General features: G+C 43.7%; 1 protein-coding gene across 1 annotated transcript in view; it reads left to right on the top strand.

Moving 5' to 3' along the window:
• The window catches only part of LOC144680102 (collagen alpha-1(XXII) chain-like), a 169111-nt gene that overhangs the window by 57187 nt on the left and 87032 nt on the right, over positions 1–24892 (top strand). The window contains exons 4-7 of the mRNA XM_078541248.1: positions 11459–11582; positions 15741–16016; positions 18033–18113; positions 23300–23416. Coding sequence (XP_078397374.1) covers positions 11459–11582; positions 15741–16016; positions 18033–18113; positions 23300–23416 — 598 coding nt within the window. The remainder of the gene's footprint in view (positions 1–11458; positions 11583–15740; positions 16017–18032; positions 18114–23299; positions 23417–24892) is intronic.

Below are 24892 nucleotides of genomic sequence, written 5' to 3'. Positions count from 1 at the left end.
ATAGAAAATTAACAAAATTTGAGTTTGGAAGCATTATCTTTGCTCAGTGCAGTGGAAATAGTAAATAGTTTCCAAACTAAGCAGATAATATTATATTGATTGCCTCATTTTAAAAAGAACTGGATGAACATTTCATTAAGAATGGGATTGAGGATCAAAATAGACAGAGATAAAAATTTCCTTTCAAATCCACTTGGAAAGTTATCTGTGGAATGCAAGTGGCCAACGATGGGTAATATAGATTTTCCTGTTCGAATGGTGTTGGTGTCTTCGAGCTTTTGCATCACCGCTTTTGACAGTTGGGAAAATAATTTCGTAGACCTTTATCTACCTATTCAGCTTCCTTTAAGGGGTTAACTAAATAGAATCCATTATTGTGTTAATGTACTTTGTTTAAAAAAAAGTAGTTTAAATGATGCCTATCTCTTTCATATTTTGTCGTGTCATTATTTAGGATTAGACTTTGGAGTAGGTTACAGTTAGTGTTTAGGTTAGGGTTAGGAACTCGTATCATTTCTACCTGACTCTGAAACTCCGGTCCTAGTTACTTACCCTGAAATGCAGCCACACCTTTCTCACTCAACTTTTCAACTTGGACCAGGTGAGAAAGATGCAGTGCAGCGGGTCCCCAAGTTCCCATGTCGAGGGTAGCTGAGTTGAAGATAAAGAAGACTCGCCCCTCTTTTTTATGTCACTAGCTGCCATAAAGCGGGTACATTTGAAGGTCCAGCCACTTTGAGAAGCCAGGGAGAAAGTAAATGTATAATGTAAGTGGGGAGGATTGGCAGGGGTGAGGGAGCAAAGTGGTAGGGTGGGACAGGGGCAGTGGCTAGTCAGTGGGTTTGGGTGGTCAGTGGGGATGTGATCAGTGGGGATAGTCAGTGGGGAGGGGGGTTGGGTGGGCTAGTCAGTTTGGGGAATGGCCAGTAGAGGGAGCTGGGTGATCAGTGGGGGGCTTAGTGGGACGAGATGGCGGATGGGTGGTCAGTAGGAGCTAGGGAGGGTAATCAGGGGTTGGGGTGGGGAGGGTACTCAAGAGGTGGGGGTGTAGTCGGGGGTGGATCCCATGGAGGGCCAGGGGATGATGGGAATTTCATGGGTGGACAGGGTGGGTCAGTACTATAGTTACCCAGGAGTTAAATGTGGCTTTAATTCTGCTAACTTTTTCTGGGTAACTATTGCAATGCAAATCAGAGTTTCAGATGGCTCCCATTGCAGGGCAAATGCCCAAAGGAAGTTTGAACTTCCTGGGCAATTGCCATGCAATCCTTATGTGGGGACCTCCAGGAGTTGGGGGGTGGTGGGTGGGGGGTGGTGGTGGGGGCGTGGGGACGTGTTGTGATATTGTATACATGGCATACAATTGCATACAATATGCAGGCAATGACATATACCTTTAACAAACTGCAGAGTGACATTACCATGGCATCACTGAGTAAGGCTAGAGGATAAAAGGTTCAGCCTCCATGTTAGATGTTCACTATTGCCTGTGACCTCTACTGCAGATGTTCACCACTGCATGTATGCATGATTGTATACAATCTCACCATTCAAGGAGGACCTCCCTCCCTACTTGATCATTCTGTCAACATCATTGTGGGGAACCACACTATGGTTCCTGGGATGGCTTCTCTGCCCAAAAGTTTGCAATTTCGGATTGGTATGAGGGCTGGTTCTGAAGCTCCTGCCACAGGAATTTCCTTGGATGGACCCAGTTTGAAGCCATCAACTTCCCCCACCCAACGTTTGTAATGGAGCTGTGCCAACACACTTTCTGTAACTGATCCCACTGAAGTAACCTATTAGGGAAAGAAATGCCTGTGACTGTATCAGTAAGATTTTATGTATAACTTATGAGTCAGGCATATGGTCAAGTAATCAGCCTATGTAACTGTCAGGACCCAGACTAGATCAAGGCCTGTGTCGAGCTGTATATAGTTGTTAGTAATAAACTTCATGTCATTGTGTTCAACCAGAACCCTCAGTCTCAATATCTTGCTTAGTATAGGCAGCATAGAGACAGATCCCTTGAGGTCAATTTCAAGACCCTCAACGTATATGGTGGCAGCAGACTGTAAGAGACCACCATAAGGGGTCCCGCAGCTCAACTTTGGGACACCCCCCAGGTACGACGCCCCAGAGCTAGGAATTATGGGCCATTATACTTGGCATACTACTGGCAAATTACTTCAGTGGAAATAAAGATTGGGAGACATGCTGACCTTATACATTTAAAAAAATTATACTCAACAAATATTTATTTGACTTTAACATCACTTTTTAGTGCTGACCTAAAGACCCTCCAGTAAGTGTTCTTTCCCTAATAGGTTACTTCAGTGGGATCAGTTACAGAGAGTGTGTTGGAGCAGCTCCATTACAAATGTTGGGTGGGGGAAATCGATGGCTTCAAACTGGGTCAATCCAAGGAAATTCCTGTGGCAGAGCTTCCTAAAACCAGAAGCTTCAGAACCAGCCCTCAAACCAATCAGAAATTTCAAACTTGGGCAGAGGAGCTATCCCAGGAACCATAATGTGGTTCTCCACAATGTTGACAGAATGGTCAAGTAGGGAGGAAGATCCTCCTCGAATGGGGAGACTCAAATGTAGCATTTGGAAAATAAACATTATGAAAGTCTGATAAGAGTACAACCTTATAACTAAAATAAATATTTTGAAAAACAAACTACACTTGCTGTGCTTTGCTTCTTCATTTAGTAAGCTCTTTGGAAGCAATATTCTCTCTATTATTTTAAAGTAATCATCAAAGTGTTATTAACATTGGAGCCATTTGTTGCCTCTGCATTTCTGTTGAATGTTTTTGAAGAAGTTTGTTTAAACAGCGAGTGCTTCTGAATGAGTGACGGCAACTCCACAACAGAGATAAATTATTCACCCACAGATGAAGGACACCAGAATTAACAACTGGAATGTTTGCAGATGTTAATTCAAGTGAATCACATCATAAACACATGGGATAGGAAGCATATTATACCGGCATGGATTGGCTAACAGGCAGAAAACGGAGAGTAGGAATAAACGGATCATTCTCATGTTGGCAGGCTGTGACAAGTTGGGTACACCCAGGATCAATAGTTGGGCCTCAGCTGTTCATAATATCTATCGATGATTTGTATATGGGGACCAAATGTAATATTTCGAAGTTTGTAGATGACGCAAAGCTAGCTGGGAATGTGTGTTGTGAGGAAGCTGCAAAGTGGCTTCAAGGAGATTTGGACAGGCTTAGTGGCTGGAGTTTTCCAGCTCCCCCCACCTCGTGGCGGGGCCGGCAAGCCATTGAAACCTCCATTCACATCGGCAGGACCGGAAGATCCCCAGGGACTGGAAAATTCCGGCCAGTGAGTGGACAAGAACATGGCAGGTGGAATATAATGTGGAAAAATGTGAGGTTATCCACTTTGGTAGGAGGAACACATGTGCAGATTATTTCTTAAATGGCAAGAGATTAGAAAGTGTAGATGTACAAAGGGACTTGGGTGTTCTTGTGAATTATGTCACCGAAAGCTAGCATGCAGGTGCAGCAAGCAATTAGGTAGGTTAATGGCATGTTGGCCTTTATTGCAAGAGGATTTGAATCTTGCTTCAATTGTATAGAACCTTGGTTAGACAGCACCTGGAGTACTGTGTGCAGTTTTGGTCCCCTTACCTTAGGAAGGATAGTATTGCCTGAGATGAAGTGCAACAAAGGTTCACCAGACTTGTTCCTAGGATGGCGGGATTGTCCTATGAAGAGAGATTGGGGAAACTGGGCCTGTATTCTCTAGAGTTTCAAAGAATGAGAGGTGACCTCATTGAAACCTACAAAATACTTAAAGGGCTAGACAAGGGAGATGTAGGTAAAATGGTTCCCCTGGTAGGGGAGCCTAGAACCAGGGGACACAATTTCAAAATAAAGGGGAAGCCACTTAGGACTGAGATGGGGAGAATGTTTTTTTTTACTCAGGGGGTTGTGAAGTTTTGGAATTCTCTATCCCAAAGGGCTGTGGAAGCTCAGTCATTGAGTATGTTCAAAGTTGAGATTGAAAGATTTTTAAATACCAATAATGTAAAGGGATGTGGGGATAGTGTGGGGAAAAAGACATTGGACAGGGTTTTCAGGTCAGTGTGTAGGCGCGATTGGCAGGCCCGGGAACGTCCGGGGAACGGATCGCCTCCCATGATTGGCCCCCAACTGCGATTTCATGCGGGCTGGCCAATTAATGGCCAGGCAGCGTAAAGCCCATGATGAAATGCTCAGCGTTGCCAGGGTGGGGGGTGCGGGAGGTGGGCAGGTGCTGATGTAAGTGCGGGCGGAATGAAAGCTCCCTGAAGACAGTGCACTGCCTCAGGAAGCTGAACATTTCGAAACCAATTAGTAAAGATTTTTTAAAAACGGGAAAAAAATGACCAAGCATCACAATCACAACCTGAACACATACATGGTGAAAATTCTGCCTATACATTTTTTTTAAATTTAACAACGGAAACCTCATCCTGCCCTTGGATGAGGTTTCATCAAAAATGCAAAGTCCGCCTGGCAGATACGCCCGTCAACCAACCGTAAGGTTGGACGGACCAAGAAAAATCAGGGATGATTGGAACTTTAACAACTTTAATTGTCTTCTTAATTGCCAGCGGGCGTGCTTCCGACACTCGCGCGTGCCCATCAACCGAAACATCGCGTGAGCGCGGGATGACATTGCGACGCTCGCCAGACGTTATCTCGTGTGATTTCGCGTCCAATCTGGTCAGGTGTGCGCCCACATGCCAACCTAAAACTTCTGCCCCTTGAATGGATGATTAACCATGATTGCATTGAATGGCGGGACAGGTTCGATGGGCTGTATGGCCTACTCGTGCCCCTATGTTCCTCTAACTTTTTTGAAAAGAAGCATTGAAGTTGCCCTCGTCAACCCAACACAACCCAACCCAGCCCACTTTGGAGGCAGGTTGAGAGGTGGGTTGAAATATTTCAAATAATCTAATGTCACTTAGCTTTTAGTTTTAATACCTGCAGGCCAGGTTTCCTCTGCTGAAGGACAGTGTGAAGGGCTGGTTCCATTATGTAAGTACCACTTTGTCTGTGGGCTCGGGGCAGCAGGAGTGGTTCCTCCCAGCCCACAAAGTTACCTCCATTTGATCGGATGTCTGAGGTGGGCCGATACCCCCTCTATGCCCCAGGATATCCACCTCCCCCATCCCCCTCTCGATATGTGACTTCCACCCTATGTTGCCCGCACCCCATGTCAGGCTTACCTCTGCTCCACTGTCAATCTGGCTTGCTGCAGCCAGGAAATCTTTTGATAAAATGTAAAACTGGTCCTGCCATTAAATTTGCCAGGATCTTAGGGAAACCCTCCTTCAGACTCTTCCCAGTTGCAAATTTTCCCTGTTCTACCACCCTCCACCTCATCCTCTCCCCCTTCCCTCCTCACCTTGCAGTTATTATCAGGGTCAAAGAGACTGTCCCCATTCCAACTGGCGTGACAATGCATGGAGCAACCATGGGTGGGGCTTTAGGGGCAGGGTAGTTCAGAGGTGAGAGTTCATAAGATCCAACCTCCAGGAATACACCAACCAGAGTTGGCATCACTAATACAGGAGGTGTCACAAATGGAAAGCAAAAGGATACAGATAAACTGAAAGGACAATTTTTTGTTGGGGGAAACTCTTACTATAGGTAAAAGTATTAAACTGAATGAGCTCGAGTTCTGAGGCAAACTCATGAAGATATTCCTCATCTCATTCTGAGAACAGGTGTTGAAAGACCTTGCATGATTTTTGACTGTTGCCCTTGTCAACCTGACAGCTAAAGCATTTTTGCTTATGTTTTTATGCCTTAAGTTAGCATCCTGAGCAGCTGGCTGTCACTTTAAAGTGAAGCTGTCTCGTGTCTCCTCACACCAAGACTCCCTGTGGTCCATGGGTCAGGTAGTGTCATCCTGAAATAAACCTGAATCATTCAACTCCATTTGGCCAGACAACTACCTCACAGATCAAAATAGCAATTCATTAAATTACAGGTAATTGTAACTGTCCACAAAGTCTGCTATACATTAGAGAATCAAACAATTACAAGTTTAATTGTGGGTCCATATGTATGAGAACATAAGCACTGGAAAGAACACATCTGATGCACAGTAGAAGACTGTGAGAAGTGTTCCACTCAGACAGCTGCTAGCCATGTTAAGGTTTCTTGGTCAGGGTCAGTTATCTCTGGCTGACAGATTTACGCATGACCCCGTCCTAACTCACAACATCTTCTTGGCAGTGGGAATGATAAACATCCTGAGACAGGCAACTGTTCCAAATTTACAGATATGTTTGCTACAATCTCTCACCTCACTCAGATTCAAGAATGACCTGAGAAGAGACCCTATTGTGTGCTTTTTTTAACATTTCATTTTCAGGATATGACTCACAACAAGGCTGGCATTTATCACCCGTCTCCAGATGTCCTGATATTGATACTAATTTCAACTCATTAAGCCACAGAGGGCAGTTGAGAGTCAATCCATGTGGGGTTGTGATGAGTCACTTATAGGGTGGGCCGAGTAAGGGCAGCAGGTTTAGGAACATACGAACATAAGAAATAGAAGCAGGAGTAAGCCATTCGGCCCCTCAAACCTGCCTCGCCATTCAATAAGATTATGGCTGATCTGCCCCAGGCTTCAACTCCTCTTTCGTGCCAGCGTCTCATAGCCCTCAACTCCCAGATATTTCAAAAATCTATCTACCTCCTCTTTAAATACTTTCAGTGATCTAGCCTCCACAACTCTCTGGGGTAAAGAATTCCAGACATTCACTACCCTCTGAGAGAATAAATTCCTTTGCATCTCAGTTTTAAATGAGTGTCCCCTTATTTCTGTAACTATGTCCCCTAGTTCAAGATTTCCCCACTAGTGGAAGCATCTTCTCAACATGTACCCTGACAAGCCCCCTCAGAATCTTATACGTTTCAATAAGATCACCCTTCATTCTTCTAAACTCGAATGAATAAAGGCCTAACCTGTTTAGCTGTTCTTGATAAGTCAACCCCTTCATCCCAGGAATCAGCCTAGTGAATCTCTTTTGAACTGCCTCCAATGCCAGTATATCTTTTCTTAAATACGGGGGCCAAAACTGTACACGGTACTCCAGGTGCGGCCTCACCAACACCCTGTACAGTTGTAACAAGACTTCCCTATTTTTAAACTCCAACCCCTTAGCAATACAGGCCAAAATTCCATTTGCCTTCTTAATTACTTGTTGCACCTGCATGCTAACTTTTTGTGTTTCATGCACAAGAACACCCAGATCCCTAAAGTACATTACTGTTAACAGTTTTGTATTTCCAGATTTAAAAAAAAACTGAATACAAATTGTTAAACAGCCATTGTGGGATTGAACTCGTATTCTTTGGATTATTAGCTTGGGCCTCTGCCAATTACCAGAAACAATTTCTCCAAAAGTCACGTGTGCCAAGAATTGTTATCATGCCTCACCCATTTTTCAGGCACAAAATGGCCACCTAAATGTCCAAAATGGTCATTGCCTGAAGCGTTCTGCCTACCTATTAGATAAAGCAGAAAAAGAGGGTTCCATCTTGAAAACAGGTATTAGGTCCTGTGCATATGCAAATCATAAAATCATGGAACGCTAACAGCACCGAAGGAGGCCATTCAGCCCTTTGTGTCTGTTCCTGCTGTCTACAGGAACAATTCACCCCATGCCACTCCCCCATCTTTTCCCCATGGCCCTGCAAATTTTCCCTCTTCAGATAATCATCCAATTCTCTTTTAAAAGCAACAATTGAATCTGCCCCAACCACACTTAGGCAGTCCATTCCAGGTCCTAACTACTGGCTGCATAAAAACATTTTTCCTCATGTCACTGTTGCTCCTTTTGCCAAACAACTTAAACTGCTGTCCTCCTTCCACCAATGGGAACAGTTTCTCCCTATCTACTCTGTCCAGGCTGCTCATAATTTTGAATATCACTATCGAATCCCCTCAAACTTCTCAAAGGAGCTGTCCCAGTTTCTCCAATCTATCGACATAACTGAAGTCCCTCATCCCTGGAACCAGCTCATGAGTCTTGTCAGCACGCTCTCCCATGCCCTCATATCCTTCCGAAAGTGTGGCTCCCAGAATTGGACGCAATACTCCAGTTGAGGCTGAACCAGTGTTTTATACAGGTTTATCATAACTTTCTTGCTTTTGTACTCTTTTCCCTGATTTATAACGCCCAGGATCCCATATGCCCCATTAAGCATGCTCTCAACCTGCCCTGCCACCTTCAATGATTAATGCAGGCCCTTCCACTCCTGCATACTCTTTAGAATTTTACTCTTTGTTTTAAATCACCTCTCCCATTCTACCAAATGAAATGAATCATTTCACACTTGCCTGCATTAAATTTCATCTGCCACTTGTTCACCCATTCCACATATTACATATACATATCAAGAGCAGTAGGTACCCTAACACTGATCTCTGGGGCACTCCACTATAAACACTCTTCCATCCAAAACTGTTCACGACTTCTCTATGTTTCCTTCAATGCAGCCAATTTTGTATCCATGTTGCTACTGTCCCTTTTATTCCATCAGCTTCAACTTTACTCACGAGTCTGTTGTGTGACACCTTATCAAGTGCCTTTTGCAAGTCTATGTACACCATATCAACTTCATTACTCTCATTCACCCTCTTTGTTACCTCTTCAAAAAACTCAAGCAAATTAGTTAAGCCCGATTTGCCCTTAACAAATATGTGTTGGCTTTCCTTAGTTAACCTGCAGTTGCCTGTGACTATTAATTTTGTCCTGACTTATCATTTGTAAATGTTTCCCCGCTATCGAGTTTAAACTGACTGGCCTAGAGTTACTGGGTATATCCCTACACCCATTTTTGAACAGGGGTACAGCATATGCCATTCTCCAGTCCTTTAGCACTGTCCCTATATCTAAAGAGGATTAGAAAATTATGGCCAGGGCATCCCGCAATTTCCATCCTTACTTCCTTCAGTATCCTTAGATGCATCTCATCTGGCCCTAATGATTTATCAACTTTAAGCACAGGCTGTCCATCTAATCAATTTTAAACCTGTGAAGTTTCTCAATTACCTCATCTTTCGCCATGATTTGGGCAGCATCTTCTTCCTTGGTAAAGACAGATGCAAATTACTCATTTAGTACCTCAGCCATGCACCCTGTCTCTATGTGTAAATCCCCTTTTTGGTCCACTATTGGCTCCATTCCTCCTTTTAACACCCTTTTACTATTTATGTGCCTATAAATGACCTTTGTATTCCCTGTTATGTTAGCTGACAGTCTCTTCTCATACTCTCTCTTTACTTCCCTGATTTTGTTTTTTTTTAATTCCTCTCTGAACCTTCTATATTGAGCCAGGTTTTCAACTGGGCAACATACATCAGCCATGTCCACCCTTTTTCTGCTTCTCTCTATCTCCTTCGTCATCCAGGGAGGCCTGTATTTGTTTCCCTACCTTTCCCCCTCAAGGGAATGTATTTTGGCTGTAGCTGAACAATCTCTTTTTTAAAGGCACCCCATTGCTCAGTTATTTCTGTCTGCCAATGCTTGATTCCCACTTATGGGGGCCAGATCCATTTTTACTACATTGAAGTTTGCCCTCCCTCAATTCATTATTCTTAGCTTGAATATTTCCTGTCCCTTTCCATTGCCAACCTAAACCTTTTGATAAAATGATCACTGTTCCCCTAAATGTGTCCCCCTACTAACATTTGATCCATTTGGTCCACCTCATTCCCAAAAACCATGTCGAGCAATGCCTTTTCCTTAATGGGCTGAGAACATAATAATGTAGAATATTTTCCTGTACACTCTCTACCAATTCTTGTCTCTCTCGCTTCTTACACTATTACTATCCCTGAGTATATCAGCATAATTAAAGTGTCCCATTAAAGCTACTCTATAATTCTTGCACTTCTCTGTAATTTCTTTGTAAATTTGTTCTTCTACATCTTTCCCACTATTTGGCGACCTATAAAATATATTGTGCATTGTAATCGTACCTTTATTATTTCTTAACACTAGCCAAATAGGAAGTTTTTCATGCGCTTCACCTGGGCTATTTGCTGGTTGAGTTGCATTTAGTTAGACAGAAGGGTGGTGGTGCCACCTTCCCACCTCCATGCCGATAACGTTTGTGGTGGGAGGGCCTTTGAACGGTCTACCTGCCCTGCTGCCAGCTGAGGCCTTTAAGTGGGCAATCAATGCCCGCTTAAGGGCCTTATCCTGCTGCCATCGGTATTAGGGGCTCCCCATGCACGAACCCATGACAAGCAAACCTGCGTGGAGTTACTTGTGGGCTCCTGAGGAGGGGTGGGTCTCTTGTTGTCAGGCGCTCAGTGCCCGATCGAAGGACTCAGCATCAAGAAGAGGCCACTGAGAGCCAGCCTCCTGCTCTTGCTGCCAACCCCTCTCACCCCCACCCCCACCCCCATCCCCTGCGATCCCCACTCCGTGATCCCCCCACCCTCCTCCCGCCATCACTCACCTGTGGCCTGGGACCCAGCTAGGCCTTGGATGTGGGTCATACCGGCAGCAGCTACTGCTTCCCCAGTGGCTCTGCTATTCAATCAAGCTGTCGGCCTCTGATCGCCTGGCAGCTCACTGTCAGCATCCAGTGCTTTGACCCCAGGGTCCTTGATCCTGTTTAGTGTCTGAGTTGCACATGGTGTGGCAGGCCTTCCCTAAAAAAAGATAACACTGGGCTCTCGTCGGCTCGCGAGCGGTGGACAAGACCCCATTGTTTTCATTAAACATCAGATACCGATTTTGTCTTTGACTCCTCGGGGACATTTTCTCTCTTCAGCACTGAAACGTTCAATAATGCCTGTTTGAAGCCCACTTCGAAAAATCGGGCTGCCTTGAACATGGTCTACATGCAGCCTAACTGCAGTACGGTCCTTAAAAAGACTGCCAGAGGCCATCATCAAAAAAGTATGTTATTTATAGATATGTACCTGATGGCTCAGTGAAAACAAAAGATCACCATATGCTGTGGAACTGATCCGGGAAGTTAAGTCTATCTGGCGAACATGTAAAAAAACAAGCAGGAACAGTTCTGTAACTCCCCTGAATTTTGAAAAATGTGACTGAAGCAGATCAAGATGAATCTTCAAAACAAGCTGCCTCTTTGGGAAATGTTTGTGACCACCTAGTTTCAGAAATAGCCACAAATAATATTAGCAGTAAATGGTTACTTGAAAGAGTTGCATTACTTTCAGAATATTTTGGCTATGTAATCTACTTGCATAGCGTTGAAACCAAACGCCTTCTTTCCCTTGTATATAAGGTACTACTCTGCTTATATCAACTAATACAGCATAGATTGGGGATCGAACCTGGGATCTTCTTAATCTATAATGCTCCATCACTAACCACCTAAACTGACTGAACATTCAAGGAGCCCTCATTCTTTTTTTTGTTGTTATTTCAGAGATGTGTTTCCTCAAGGCCTGCCTGATGAATATGCTTTTGTTGCGACATTCAAGTTCCGAAAAGCTTCACGAAGAGAAGACTGGTACATCTGGCAAATTATCGACAAATATGGGATTCCACAGGTATACTGTCACATGTTTCTTCTACATTCAAAAATGATTTGGCCAGGAAAACTGGATAAGTGTGAGTTAGTAGAACACAACAATTTGCTTCAATATCATAGGCCAGGTTTTTTAGGATGACAGGGTTTCCCTTCCTGCTGCCAAACGAGTCGGTAGCCAGAGGATTGCTGCCAATACAAGGGAGCGTTAATTGGCTGGAGGCGGGACTTCCACCCCTCAGTCTGGAGGAAGTCGTTGCTTCAGAGAGCTGCTGGCCAACCTTATAGGCCAGCAACTCTCTAGGCCCAGCAGCACCAGAAGCCGCAGTGGAAAGGATTGGGACTGCAAGCAGCTCCAGAGTCTAAGTCCCAGGTGTCCAGGAGCAGGTAAGTGTTGGGGATTCTCAGGGTAGGGTGGGGTGGGGAGGGGAGGGGAGGGGAGGTAGGGCCCAAGGGAGGGCAAGCAGTGGGTGTGTTGTTGGAAAGGCTGGGAGAAGCGGAGGGGACACCAGACTTTGTGGGGGTGGATGACCAAAGTTGAAAGGAGGCCATTGATGCCCCCTCCCCCACACCTGATGCCTGAGTAGGGTCACTTGCCAGGCTCCCCACTGCCACTGGACCCCTCACACAAGCCAGAAAAATAAGACTGGGCAGGAAACGGCCTTTACATGGTCACTAATGGGCCACTAAAGGGCCTCAATTGAGGCAAGGATGTGCGGGAGCCTAGTGGGAAGGCCATCTGAGGAATTTTACAGACCATACACCTCCCCACCCCACCCCCAGCCTGCAAACATGGCGGGGGAGCGTAAAAATCTGCGCATAGAATCAATAGCACACTGCACAAATTAATAATATATCTCTCAAATAGCTGTTTAAAGCTGCAGAACCTAAGGTGTTTTGAGATATATGGCTCTATAGCACAAATGGTTAGTTTTTTACGAGTTAGTTAAAACTACATGGCTTTACAACACAACTTGTTAATTTTTTACAAGTTGGTTAAAACTGCTTCACAATATAAGCACTGTGTGTATTTCCTCTAATTGTATATTGATGTAAGCTTCCTTGTGTAGTTGTGGAAGAATTAACAACTGTGGGGGGTTGGGAGGTATAATGTACTATTTATATTGTAGACTCAGCTTAGGTTTGGATAGGACTGGAGAGATTTAGAGAGTGAAAGATGCTATGGTAGCAGTGTTTGTGAAGGATTCCATCTGTGCTCTGGAAAGTAAGGATGTCTTAGGAATTTATTTTTTATTCATTCATGGCATGTGGGTGTCACTGGCTAGGCCAGCATTTATTGCCCATCCCTAATTGCCCTTGAGAAGGCGGTGGTGACCTGCTTTCTTGAACCGCTACAGTCCATGTGGTGTAGGTACACCCACAGTGCTGTGAGGGAAGGAGTTCCAGGATCTTGACCCAGCGACAGTGAAGGGACTGCGATATATTCCCAAGCCAGGATGGTGAGTGGCTTGGGGGTGGATCTTCCAGATGGTGGTGTTCCCATGTACCTTCTGCCCTTGTCCTTCTAGACAGTAGTGGTCATGGGTTTGGAAGGAACTGTCTAAGGACCTTTGGTGAGTTCCTGCAGTGCATCTTGTAGATGGTACATACTACTGCCAGTGTGCATCGGTGGTGGAGGGAGTGACTGTTTGTGGCCGTGGTGCCAACCAAGCAGACTGCTTTACCCTGGATGGATTATGTTAAATTAGACCATGTCTGACTAGAGCTAAGGAATAGGAGAGAAATGGTAAAATTCCCCGTATGAATTACAGGCCACCAATCCATTGAAATCAGACAGAGTTGGTGATATGGGGACAGATCATAGAGATATCCCAGTTTAGAAGGGTGACAATATTAAAGATTTTGACCATCCCAAGGTAGACTAGAATAAAAGTAATACAGGTCATCAAAGAGGGGATGTTTTTAGAATGCATCCCAGATGGCTTCCAAAATCAATATATTTCTTTAGTTCTGGGAAATGAAGTGGGTGAAATTTTAATATGATTATCTTACTGTTACATACTACGACGATCTGTCTGCGGATCTCCATCTCTGTCTGATTTGCACTGTTTGCTAATGTTGGAGTTAATTAGAGTCAAGAACTAGAGAACAACTGGGAAACAGTGACCACAACATCAATTTCAATGAAAGAATAGAAAAGAATAATGAAGAGACAAAGATAAGCATGCTGGGCTGGCAAAAGGCAATGTTCATCGTTAATACGAAGTGATCTAGCCCAAATTAATTCTGACGGTGCTCTAGCAAGAAGATTAATAGATGAGAAATGGAAAAACTTTCAAACGGATGAACTTTACAAATGCACTTGTATAAAGGAAAGGCTGAGCTCTGTGGATTAATAAAGGGATTAAAACTAGGTTGAAATTTACAAGGGAGGCATATGACAAAGTTAGGGCTAAAAATACCAAAGATACTCAGGATTGCAAAACATGTAATTAGGAAGTGACAAAGGACATATGAAGGACCAAAAGAGGATATAAAACAGCGAATAGATAATAAAAGAAACAGCTTTTATAACCATATAAAAATTAAAGTACAGTTAAAGAGAGGGAAGGGCTGCTGATCCTTGCCACGGAAATGAAAGCTCTGCATGCTCGTGACCATTTATCAGTAATGTGATGGAATCTACAAATATTGCTTTTCCTTCTTCACAACTATCCCTTATAGTCTGAATGCAAGTTATAAGCTAATTTAGTCATATAATTTTAATCTAATCCACCTATCTGGAAATTGACAGGATTGGATTGGGCAACCCCACCTGATTTTAATTTCCATTGCAGTCAAAAGCGACAGAGTCAGTCTTGACTGATGGATAAACAATGAGCCAACACCCATGTCTGAACTCAAATATAACGGGGTGGTCAATTTCCGTGAAACAATGCCCCAAAGTAAGTGAAGGACTTCAGATGAGGAGCATAGTAAAGGGCAGGGTAAAACATAAAATTAAATAACTATGAATTGTTAATTAGCTCCTTTAACTCCAGTCAGTTCTGCAAGCAGGTAGCACAGTGGTGCAGTGGTTAGCGCTGCTGCCTCACAGCTCCAGGGACCTGAGTTTGATTTTGGCCTTGGGCGTATGTCTGTGTGGAGTTTGCATGTTCTCCCTGTGCCTGCGTGGGTTTCAGCCAGGTGCTCCGGTTTCCTCCCAACGTCCAAAGATGTGCTGGTTAGGTGGGTTTGCTTATGGTTAAATTGCCCCTTAATGTGTGTGTGCCCTGTGATGGACTGGCATTCTGTCCTGGGTGTACCCCACCTAGTGCCCATTATCAGTCAGGACGGGAACAAGTGCAAACCCGATTGGTGCCCCCGATCGGTTCCGCGCCGCCATTTTACGTGGGCAGGCCAATTAAGGAGAAGTTAATGTTGTGACAGATGAGTGGTGATAGAATCACAGTGTCACTGTCGGAAACCATTTTAAGCTTCCAACGCAAACTGGAGGAACAGCACCTCATCTTCCAATTAGGCACTTTACAGGCTTCCATACATAACACTGAGTTCAACAACTTCAGACCATGAACTCGCTCCTCTATCCTCACCCCCTTTGTTACCCCCTTTTTTCAATATTCATTTTTATTTTTATTTTTTATCCACTTATTTTTATTTTTATTTCTTTTTCATTTTTATTCATTTGTTCATTGTTTTATCCCTACCTTTCATCCTACATTCAATCTTTTTTCCCCACCATCGTCCCCTCCCCCCACCCCACCCCACCCCACCCCCATGTTCATGTTGTTCTTTTCAGAGTACTTAGCTTTGCCCTGCTATTATCACATTCTGCTTTCTTACCTTAATGCTACTATCAGCACCTCCTTTAGCCCTTACTACTACCATTACACCCCCTTTGTCCTTTTGTTCATGGCATCTTTGTCAATATCTCCTTTGCCCCCACATATCACTGGTCTTTTATCCAGTTCACCTGCTCCACCCCCCTTAAATAGTATAAATTTCATCACATTTTTACTTCTCTTTAGCTCTGAAGAAGAGTTATATGGACTCGAATTGTTAACTCTGTTTTTCTCTCCACAGATGGTGTTAGATCTGTTGAGTTTTTCCAGCATTTTCTGTTTTTGTGTCAGATTTCCAGCATCCGCAGTGTTTTGCTTTTATCTTAAGCTTCTTTACGATTGGAATGCCCAGTGATGTCTTTCTTTGCGTTATTCAGGTTTCCATTCGACTGGATGGGGAGAACAAAGCTGTGGAATACAACGCAGTCGGACTGAGGAAGGATGCCGTGAGGACTGTTTTCAGAAACCGAGAAGTCAGTGGCTTATTTGACCGCAATTGGCACAAGATGGCACTAAGCATTCAATCGAGCAGCGTCTCTCTTTACATTGATTGCGAACTGATTGAAACGCTGCCAATGGAAGAACGGGAAAACATCAACATTCAAGGGAAAACAGTCATTGGCAAACGCCTATATGATAGTGTCCCAATTGATGTGAGTAATGTCACGTTTTTGACTTAAAATGAGAAAATAAAATGTATCCTTAATTTATCCAAAAAAGTGACTTTATTTCACTTATTTGAGACAGTGGCACAGAAATTCGATTGCACAGTGTCACAATCAGGGACTGAATGGTCCGCTATGGTATGCATATGTTCAGTCCATGTCGGAAATGTATGCCATTTGGTTAAGGCACCCCATAGCAGTCTCAAGCATTAGGCCCTTCACCTATGCAAGTTAGGGTATTAATGGCTGTTTCAGGCTCCTTTGCCAAATTGGATTGTAACTTAAAACAACATGTACCGTGCATGCAAAGGCCAGTTTTCTCAGGCGCACAGCAATCAAACAAGTGGTTCTTAAATGGACAGTTGGAGGCTGCTACTCAAAAGTTAAATGTGGAGCCTAAAGGAACATGAATGCTTTTCTGGGCCCCGCATTAAAAACGTGGCTGCTGTCAGCTGCCCGTCTCCCCTTGATGATTCCCTTGTCTCTCTTTACTTGTTTGATGCCCTCAGCTGGCATCTCAGGCAACCAACCTCACTTCCCCTTGTGACCGGTAAGCTGCCCCTGAGGCTGTGAGTGCATTGCCCCTGCTGCTACCTGGTAATATATAAATAAGACCACCAGATCAACTTCCTGTGCTCCTGCCACCGATCTTGGCTTTGAAATGTACAATCTCTGAAAATCAAGTTGGTTCATGTGTCAATAATAAGATGAAAACAGGCACTATCTTGCTGGTTGATAAAGGAAAAGTTCTTAGAATTAGAATCTCACAGCACAAAAGGAGCCTATTCGGCCCATCTTGTCTCTGCTGGCTCTTTGAAAGAACAGTTATGCTTAGTCCATAGAATCAGAAAAACATGTCACAGAGTTGACTCCTCTGATGAGAATTGGACCGAGTTGTGTTGCGAGGCTCAAACCCAAAGCCGGTACTTAAAAGCTGATGTAGTACCTAAAGAAATGGAGGGTAGCCAGGAACTGGGTTCAAAATAAATTTACGTTATTCAGTAACTATTTTGTAAAAAAACGCTGTTGCGCTTCTATATCAATTTCTACAACCCTCTGACGTAGACACAAAAATGCTGCAAAACCTGACACTTGTAGAGAGGGACCATGGAGTAGCATTGTTTCTGTGCTGCTTGGACTGTGGAATGTCTACCATGAAAGCAATGATAGTTTAGAACAATGAAGGAGTAAGAATAAATGCATATTCTGGAGTTTTCACTACAATTTGCCAGCCAGGAAGAACATTTACTAGGTCCTCACAGCCTTAGAAGATCTGACAAGTTTTCTTTAGGTTTGCTGCCAACTGCATGAGATTCTGACATTTGGTATGTTCCTCACATCTGGAACTGATAGAATAGGTACCATGTTCAATCTCCGGTTTGATCCCTGCCTTGAACTGAATTAGCAAATCTCAGTGTGCCAGTAAAGATGCCGTAATTATCCCCCGTTGGGCCGGGGTGCAAGATCAGTCAGAGTTTTCCCCTCCTTTCTTTTCTGTCACACTTGAAAGTACCCAGGTAAACAGGTAAAAAGAGACAAAGGTGTTTATAAATGAGAATAGTCAGAAAGCACTCATTTTTCTGAGTAATTTGAGAGAAAAATGGCTTTGAAATGTACAATCTTTGAATATCATTTTGGTTCGTGTGTCAATAATAAGATGAAAATAAGTAGCCTCTAGCTGGTTGGTAAAGGAAAATTTCATAGAATTAGAATCTCACAGCACAAAAGGAGCCCATTGAGCCCATCTCGTCTCTGCTGGCTCTTTGAAAGAGCAGTTATGCTTAGTCCGTAGAAGCATAAAAGCTTATGTCACAGAGTTGACTCCTCTGATGAGAATTGGATCGAGTTGTGTTGCGAGGCTCAAACCCAAGGCTGGTACTGGAAAGCTGAATTAGTACCTAAAGAAATGGAGGGTAGAAAGGAACTGGGTTCAAAATAAATGTACATTATTCAGTAACTATTTTGTAAAAAAAAACGCTATTGTGCTTCTATATCTTTCTCCAGTTTGACCTTCAGCGGATTGTCATTTATTGCGATGCCAAGGATGCGGAGCTGGAGAGCTGCTGTGATCTTCCCAGCAACCCAGTGAGTAGAAGTAAAACATGTGAAAAAGAAACAAATGGTCCTAAAAGCTTTAGAGCTAGATTACATTGTTTTACTCACGTTCAACAAGTATCCTTTCAATGAAATCGTTATTATCTACAATACCCTATGCTTTCAGTCACTTGGTCCTAGTTTTTAGACATTCTGGGTGTTTGCTTCCTGAAGTATCTCCACTTCTCCATTCTCTATTCATTTAACACTATTATTAAAATCCACTTCGACCATCTTTGTCTGATTGATCCTGTGTGACGTGCTTTTCTGCATTAAAGATGTTATATAAATGCAAGTCGTTGTTGAACGTGTATTATGCTATTTAACATCTCCAACTTCCTCTATTTTTCCTGACAGTGAAATGTAGCATAAATAAGAAAATGTGCCCTATCATCTAAAACTGCATTATGAATGAGAATACCACAGTTTAATTATTCTATTATTGAAATATTTTGCTGTGGCAAGGGGTTGTTGGTGGGGAGGAATAATGTTTTTATTCATTCATGGGATCTGGGCTTCGCTGGCTGAAGCCAGCATTTATTGCCCATCCCTAGTTGCCCTTGAGAAGGTGGTGGTGAGCTGCCTTCTTGAATCGCTGCAGTCCATGTGGTGTAGGTACACCTACAGTGCTGTTAGGGAGGGAGTTCCAGGATTTTGACCCAGCGACAGCGAAGGAACGGCGATATATTTCCAAGTCAGGATGGTGAGTGACTTGGAGGGGAGCTTCCAGGTGCTGGTGTTCCCATCTATCTGCCGCCCTTGTCCTTCTAGGTGGTAATGGTCGTGGGTTTTGAAGATGCTGTCGAAGGATCCTTGGTGAATTCCTGCAGTGCATCTTGTAGATGGTACACACTGCTGCTACCGTGCTGCGGTGGTGGAGAGAGTGAATGTTTGTGGATGTGGTGCCAGTCAAGCGGGCTGCTTTGTCCAGCTTCTTCAGCGTTGTGGGAGCTGTACTCATCCAGGCAAGTGGGGAGTATTCCATCACACTCTTGACTTGTGCCTTGTAGATGGTGGACAGGCTTTGGGGAGTCAGGAGGCGAGTTACTCATCGCACGATTCCTGGCCTCTGAGCTGTTCTTGTAGCCACAGTATTTATATGGCTAGTCCAGTTCAGTTTCTGGTCAATGGTAACCCCCAGGATGCTGATAGTGGGGGGGTTCAATGATGATAATGCCATTGAACATCAAGGGGCAATGGTTGGATTCTCTCTTGTTGGAGATGGTCATCGCCTGACACTTGTGTGGTGTGAATGTTACTTGCCACTTGTTAGCCCAAGTCTGGATATTGTCCAGGTCTTGCTGCATTTGAACATGGACTGCTTCAAGATCTGAGGAGTCGCGAATGATGCTGAACATTGTGTGATCATCAGCGAACATCCCCACTTCTGACCTTATGATGGAAGGAAGGTTATTGATGAAGCAGCTTAAGACGGTTGGGCCTACGACACTACCCTGAGGAACTCTCGCAGTGATGTCCTGGAGCCGAGATGACTGACATCCAACAACCACAACTGTTTTCCTTTGTGCTAGGTATGACTCCAACCAGCAGAGAGTTTTCCCCCTGATTCTCATTGACTCTAATTTTGCTAGGGCTCCTTGATGCCACACTCGGTCAAATGCTGCCTTGATGTCAAGGGCAGTCACTCTCACCTCATCTTGGGAGTTCAGCTCTTTTGTCCATGTTTGAACCAAGGCTGTAACGAAGTCAGGAGCTGAGTGGTCCTGGCGGAACCCAAACTGGGCATCAGTGAGCAGGTTCTTGCTAAGCAAGTACTGCTTAGTAGCACTATTGATGACCCCTTCCATTACTTTGCTGATGATGGAGAGTAGACTGATGGGGCGGGTTGGATTTGTCCTGCTTTTTGTGTACAGGACATACCTGGGCAATTTTCCACATTGCAAGATAGATGCCAGTGCTGTAGCTGAACTGGAACAGCTTGGCTAGGGGCACGGCAAGTTGTGGGGCACAAGTCTTCAGTACTATTGCCGGAATGTTTTCAGGGCCCATAGCCTTTGCAGTATCCAGTGTCCTCAGCTGCTTCTTGATATCAAGTGTAGTGAATCGAATTGGCTGAAGACTGGTATCTGTGATGCTGGGGACTTCCGGAGGAGGCCGAGATGGATCATCCACTCAGCACTTCTGGCTGAAGATTGTTGCAAATGCTTCAGCCTCAACTTGTGCACTGCTGTGCTGGGCTCCTCCATCATTGATGATGGGGATATTTGTGGAGCGATCTCCTCCAGTGAGTTGTTTAATTATCCACCTCCATTCATGACTGGATGTGGCAGGACTGCAGAGTTTAGATCTGATCCACTGGTTGTGGGATCACTTAGCTCTGTCTATCACTTACTGCTTATGCTGTTTGGCACGCAAGTGGTCCTGTTTTATAGCTTCACCAGGTTGACACTTCATTTTTAGATATGCCTCGTGCTGCTCCCAGCATGCCCTCCTGCACCTTTCATTGTACCAGGGTTGATCCCCTGGCCTGAAGGCAATGATAGAGTGGGGGATACGCCGGGCCATGAGGTTATAGATTGTGCTTGAGTACAATTCTGCTGCTGCTTATGGCCCACAGTGCCTCATGGATGCCCAGTCTTGAGTTGCTAGATCTGTTCAAAATCTATCCCATTTAGCAAGGTGGTAGTGCCACACAACACGATGGAGGGTATCCTCAACGTGAAGGTGGACTTTGTCTCCAAATGATTGTGCGGTTTTCACTCCTACCGATACTGTCATGGACAGATGCATCTGTGGCAGGCTGGTTGGTGAGGATGAGGTCAGGTATGTTTGTACCTCTTGTTGACTCCCTCACCACCTACCGCAGACCTAGCCTAGCAGCTATGTCATTTCAGACTCGGCTAGCTTGATCAGTAGTAGTGCTTCCGAGCCACTCTTGGTGATGGACATTGAAGTCCCCCACCCATAATAAGATGCATGGTGCAAAATGACATTAAGATACTTTACGAGTTACTTTCTAGGATGAAGTTACCTTTTCTCATCCTTATCTTTTCTTTTGCTCTTCTTGTGTGGAAAGACTGAGAAAGTAAAGGGAGAGATTGTAAACAATACAAGTAGACATGCAAAGCATGGAAGTTCTAGGTTCAATTCCTGATACCTACTAAGTTAATTCATCTCAGATAAGACAGCAGCGAGGGGATTGCAATTGAGCCTGGCCTTGCTCATTCAAAGAAGGATTCCCACTCCTAATTGGTGCCCTATAATTGCTGTGATACAGTATATCAGATCAAGCTATCATTAAACAGTTTAAAATCCTGCTATTAGTTGCCAAATTCAAACATAAAGAATGATAAATTTGCATCAGTGATTATGAAATGGATTTAAAGATGTCATTTTGGCTTGATGCTGTGAAAGCATATTTTTTGTAAAAAGTTTCCAAGTGCATGAAGAAATGATAGAATGAATCACTGTTTAGTGTCATCTATGTAAACAAGGTTCCTGTTTGCTCACTAAGTGCTCTGAGTGACTATCTCAAGTGCAACAAGACAAAGATAGGTATAGCCTAGAAGACGGTCTATAAGTATTTTGATTTCTCTTCCCTATGAAGACACTTGATCTTTGCATCCTGACCCCCATAAAGTGAATGTAAAATCAACAGGGGTAATTTTGACTTTAATGGAAAGTGCAAAATGGACATTAGAAAATCGGTAGTCCATTTTAAATCTATCCGAATTTTCATTAACATTGTTGGAAAATTGTTTTCATTTACATAACTGGAAAAGGTATACAATTGGCTGCTGATTCATGATATTTCAATGTCAGAATTGGCTCCATTGTGTGGAAAAATATATTTTTAACACCTCTTATTACTCGAAACACCCCACCACTGAGGACTTGAGGTTATTTGACTTATTGTAGATTTTTTTCTCCAATTTTCTTTCTCCCTCTACTAAAGATAATTACATAGTTGGATATAGATCAATAAAGGGCCAGCAGATCTTCAATACCTTGTCCAAGTGACTGTACTTGAGCCTTGTTCATGGGTTTTTAAACTACAGTGGAGCAGTCTAGTCCTGCCCGGTTCTATCTTTCCCTTACACCCACATTGGCACTTTCCAGCAAAGCTTGCTGCACATCAATCAGATTGAGAAACTTTGCAACTGTCAACCATTGAGGCGAAGTAGCACACCTAGTGACATTCCAGCTGAGATCAGTTGACTCAAATCAAATCAGGAATTGCATCTGGGACCTTACAGACCTGTATGATGCAGTACTCTACTGAGTAATTCATTTACATCAACAGCAATATGCATTTACATATCAATGTAAGAAATATCGAAAGGTGCTTAACAGAAATATAATCAGACAAAAATTCATGCTGAGTCAAGGAAGACGTGAGTTTTAAGGAGGATATTAAAGAACACAAGGGACAGTGAGACAGGAAAGTTTGGGTAGAAAATTCCAGACCTTAGGGCCTGAACAGCTGAGGACACAGTCACCTATGGTGCGTTGAAAGGGGTAAGGTGCACCTAGAGGCCAGAATTCTCAGAAGTGTGAATCCATAAAGGGATTTGAATGCAGGTTAAAAATGTTACATTTCAGCTGCTGATGGACAAAAACCAGTGTCTGTCAGAACGCAGAGTGGGAGAGCGGGGACTTTGTGCAGATTACAGGCAGCAGAGCTTTGAATCAGCTGAAATTTATGCAGGGTGGAGGACGGTCAGGAGAGTATTAGAATTTTAGAGTCTGGAGATGACAATAACATGAAGGTTTTAGTAGAAGATGTGCTGAGTCTGGGGCAGGTATAGGTTGATGTTATGGAGACGGACATAGCCAGACTTTATGGTAGAGAGAATGTGTGGTCATAAACTGAGCTGAAGGTCAGATAGATTGGTGATTTTACAAAATGTTGACTTCAACCTGAGACATTGTCAAGGAGGAGGATGGAATTGGGAGCGAGGGTACAGAGTTTGTGGTGGGGTCCGAAGACAATGGCTTTGGTCTTAACTGTTTTCACCCATGTCATGGTGACTAGTGTGGTGGTCTAGAATGGTGAAGGGAGTTCTTTAAGAGAAATATTCACTTTGAACTTATTCCTTCCACTTTAGTTAATTATACATGGCTTGCACTGAGATGCATTTGAATCTGACTGTCCTTACCCTTCTTTTCTACCCACCCTCTATTTCTAACAACCATTTCTTTCTCATTTGTTGCAGTGTCAGATTACGCTTGCCACCCAAGTTCCTTATTTGGAGATCTCAGCACCACCACAGTCACCTGCCGAGGTTGACAGCGCAAAGAGCATTAACTGTTCCTGCCATAAGGGAGTGAAGGTACTAGAAGTAATGACTGAATTATTTACCGCACCCAAAACTAAAGGATAGCAGATAAAGTAAGGACAGAAAATGCTGAAATACTCAGTAAGTCAGGCAGCATCTGTGGAGAGAGAAACTGAATCAACATTTCAATGACTTTTCATCCAAAGGGTGAACAGTCTTTGGTTACCTAACATTGATGGTAGCAGACTGGGAAATAACCTGGGAAAAAAATAGACAGAGCTTTGTTTTATTCTTGTCTTTAAGAGTCAATAGCGAATGATTAAACCAAGCATTACTGTGAGAGGAATGGGTTTCCATAAGTCTCTGCTGAAAATAAACCACAACAAAATGCTGGAATTGAACTGGGTTTGCACTGTTTCCTGTCACATCTGGGATCTGGATTTAACCCTAGACATGGTTAATGCAATTGAAGTTTCCTCTCATCTTCTCTGCTGTCTATGTTAAATGCATTAAATCAATTTCAGTCATGTTTTCTCTTGTGGTGTGGATTCACAGTACAAAATGTGAAAAATGTAATACTGTTTGGTGTGAAATATAGAAGAAAAGAGAAATAACTTGCATTGAGATAATATAAGTCTTTCTTTGAATTCCATTCATAATATAAACCCATCAATATAATTTCTGGAAAAAGTCACCAGGATACTCTTATTTTAAAACTTCATGCATATGATGCAGTATATTGTATATTACAAATGTTTATCCACATTAAAGTTACATTTTTTTCATGAAATCTATGGGCAGGATTTTCTGGCCCCTCCCACTGGCGGGATCTTCCGGTCATGCCGAAATCAACAGAGGTTTGAATGGCTCGCCACATCTGACGTGAGGGAATCTACTGCCCCGGGACTGGAAAATCCCGGCCTATGAGTCCCTGACATGTATCCCTTTCACAGAATCACAGAATCACACAGTGCAGAAGAGGCCTTTCGGCCCATCGAGTCTGCACTGGCACGTGAGAAATACCTGACCTACCTACCTCATCCCATTTACCAACACTTGGCCCATAGCCTTGCATGCTATGACGTGCCAAGTGCTCATCCAGGTACTATTTAAAGAATGTGAGGCAACCTTCACCACCCTCCCAGGCAGCGTATTCCAGACCGTCACCATCCTCTGGATAAAAAAAGTTTTTCCTCACATCCCCCCTAAACCTTCTGCCCCTCACCTTGAACTTGTGTCCCCTCATGACTGACCCTTCAACTAGGGGGAACAGCTGCTCCCTATCCACCCTGTCCATGCCGCTCATAATCTTGTACACCTCGATCAGGGCGCCCCTCACTCTTCTCTGCTCCAATGAAAACAACCCAAGTCTATCCAACCTCTCTTCATAACTTAAATGTTTCATCCCAGGCAACATTCTGGTGAATCTCCTCTGCACCCCCTCCAGTGCAATCACATCCTTCCTATAATATGGCGACCAGAACTGCACACAGTATGTAGATCAACATAGGCATACATTCATACAGATTC

The sequence above is a fragment of the Cetorhinus maximus genome, chromosome 4 (assembly GCF_964194155.1).
Source record: "Cetorhinus maximus chromosome 4, sCetMax3.hap1.1, whole genome shotgun sequence".
In the NCBI taxonomy this organism is placed as follows: Eukaryota; Metazoa; Chordata; class Chondrichthyes; order Lamniformes; family Cetorhinidae; genus Cetorhinus; species Cetorhinus maximus.
The sequence above is the reverse complement of the archived record's forward strand: the minus strand, read 5'-3'. Positions and strand labels throughout refer to the sequence as shown.